Here is a 1,635-nt window from a genome sequence, read left to right as displayed (position 1 = left end):
CGAAAACGTAAGCTGACTTTCAATTACGTGATCGCCAACATGACTTTGATGAGCACTAAATTTACCATATCCCATACAGATTGTACAAGGCATAGTACTGAAAATATTATGCACATCATTCAGTCATACCGCTCATTACGTTGCATAATTTACATTCGATCAGTAGCGCATGTACACAATCGTACTATTGTGAATTCAACTCAGCAAGTCATTTGTAGTTGATTTGCTAAGTCGTAGAAGAAGAAGAAGAAGATTACTGTAAACAAATGCAAAATTACTTTTTTGACAAAAATACAGAACTTATCAATATTATTAGTGATGATAAATAAAATCCCGTTGTTGTTATTGTTAACTGGTGAATACATTGCGATAACATATATTTAAATTTGCTAACAAATTTTTTTAACTACCTGCAGCGCTATGCTTAAAAGCTTCATGTGCTGGTCGATCCAATTTTTATAATTTGTTGTTTGATATTATTAATAAAGATGGTCAAAATAATGCGAATAAAACATCTAAAAGAGCAGAAGAAATGACACTGGATGAGTTAGGCATATCAAGAGGGTCATGTCAACGCGATTTTACGACACTTATATTTTTAGAAAGTTCTGAAATATGTTATGCCGATGATGAATTTATTCTACATTTACTACCAGCAGTAACATCAGCTGGTTCCCGTAAGCCTCCGATAATGGTTAAGTGTTTGAATGAACATCCGCTCGTAGAAAAAGGTTTAAATAAACTACGTATGATGAATAGCGTACAAGAAATTGTAGATTTACTTAAACCCATTGGAAACAATACAAAACGGTATGAAACTGGCAGCTGTGTATTGGTTTATTTCTACACGCCTACATGTTTAGCTTGTACAGTGTCCGCATTGCCGATTAATGCTTTGCCACATGCGTTCAAAACCTTGCCAGTTGCTGCTGTAGATGCGTACAAATTTCCAAGCTTTAATGCGGAATTTGGAATTGTCGGCTTGCCAACTTTAATGCTATTTCATCAAGGACGACCTATAGTAAAATATCGCGCCGAAGTAAAATTTGACACATTTGTTACGCGTCATACGGGTCTGAAACCTACAGAATTTCCTAAATATTTCGCACTTACACCTTTGCTTGTCAACGTGGAGCATCAAACGGATTACGTGTTAGTACTTGCTTGGGTGTTCCTATTTGCATGTTCCTCTTATTATTTTTCAAAGTCACGGCTCTATATACAGATTATAGAAATGGTTAAGCGGAATTGGCGCGAATCAGAAGCACAATTGGAGCGAAATTGATCAGCGTTATTATAAAAGAATTGATATTGTACATCTCATAGAAAAGTTATTTATTTATGAATAAAACTTTGCAATCTGGTTGGAGCCTTTAGTCAAGTTTCTGCATCTAGTATTAGACAAATCCTTTTACAAAATGCTACACTTTACTTACGATAGCATAAAATTAATTGTTTGTTGGAAAAAAACTCCTTATGTTCGGTTGGATGTAAACCTGTCTGAAACGCTTCTTTAGAGACGTCTGCAAAGGCTTTAAAGAAATACTTTAATTCTATAAATATAAAAAAGTCTGTGTGCTCCATTAAAATCAACAGGAAGTTAATGCAAATCTATATATAACGCGACTTCTAATC

General features: G+C 34.5%; 1 protein-coding gene across 1 annotated transcript; it reads left to right on the top strand.

Moving 5' to 3' along the window:
- The first annotated feature begins 318 nt into the window (after positions 1-318).
- LOC119643429 lies at positions 319-1,365 on the top strand. The gene is made up of 2 exons (XM_038042775.1): positions 319-355; positions 417-1,365. Exons 1-2 carry the CDS (start codon positions 319-321, stop codon positions 1,283-1,285), a joined length of 906 nt encoding a protein of 301 aa, XP_037898703.1. The 3' UTR covers positions 1,286-1,365.
- The last annotated feature ends 270 nt before the right edge of the window (positions 1,366-1,635 follow it).

Source organism: Glossina fuscipes, unplaced genomic scaffold (genome assembly GCF_014805625.2).
Source record: "Glossina fuscipes isolate IAEA_lab_2018 unplaced genomic scaffold, Yale_Gfus_2 60776, whole genome shotgun sequence".
Classification (NCBI taxonomy): Eukaryota; Metazoa; Arthropoda; class Insecta; order Diptera; family Glossinidae; genus Glossina; species Glossina fuscipes.
The sequence above is the reverse complement of the archived record's forward strand: the minus strand, read 5'-3'. Positions and strand labels throughout refer to the sequence as shown.

Coding starts and splice junctions, on each gene's coding strand:
- LOC119643429 (XM_038042775.1), top strand. CDS start 319: ATGATAAATAAAATCCCGTTGTTGTTATTGTTAACTG. Junction 356..416: donor GTTGTTGTTATTGTTAACTG/GTGAATACATTG, acceptor AACTACCTGCAG/CGCTATGCTTAAAAGCTTCA.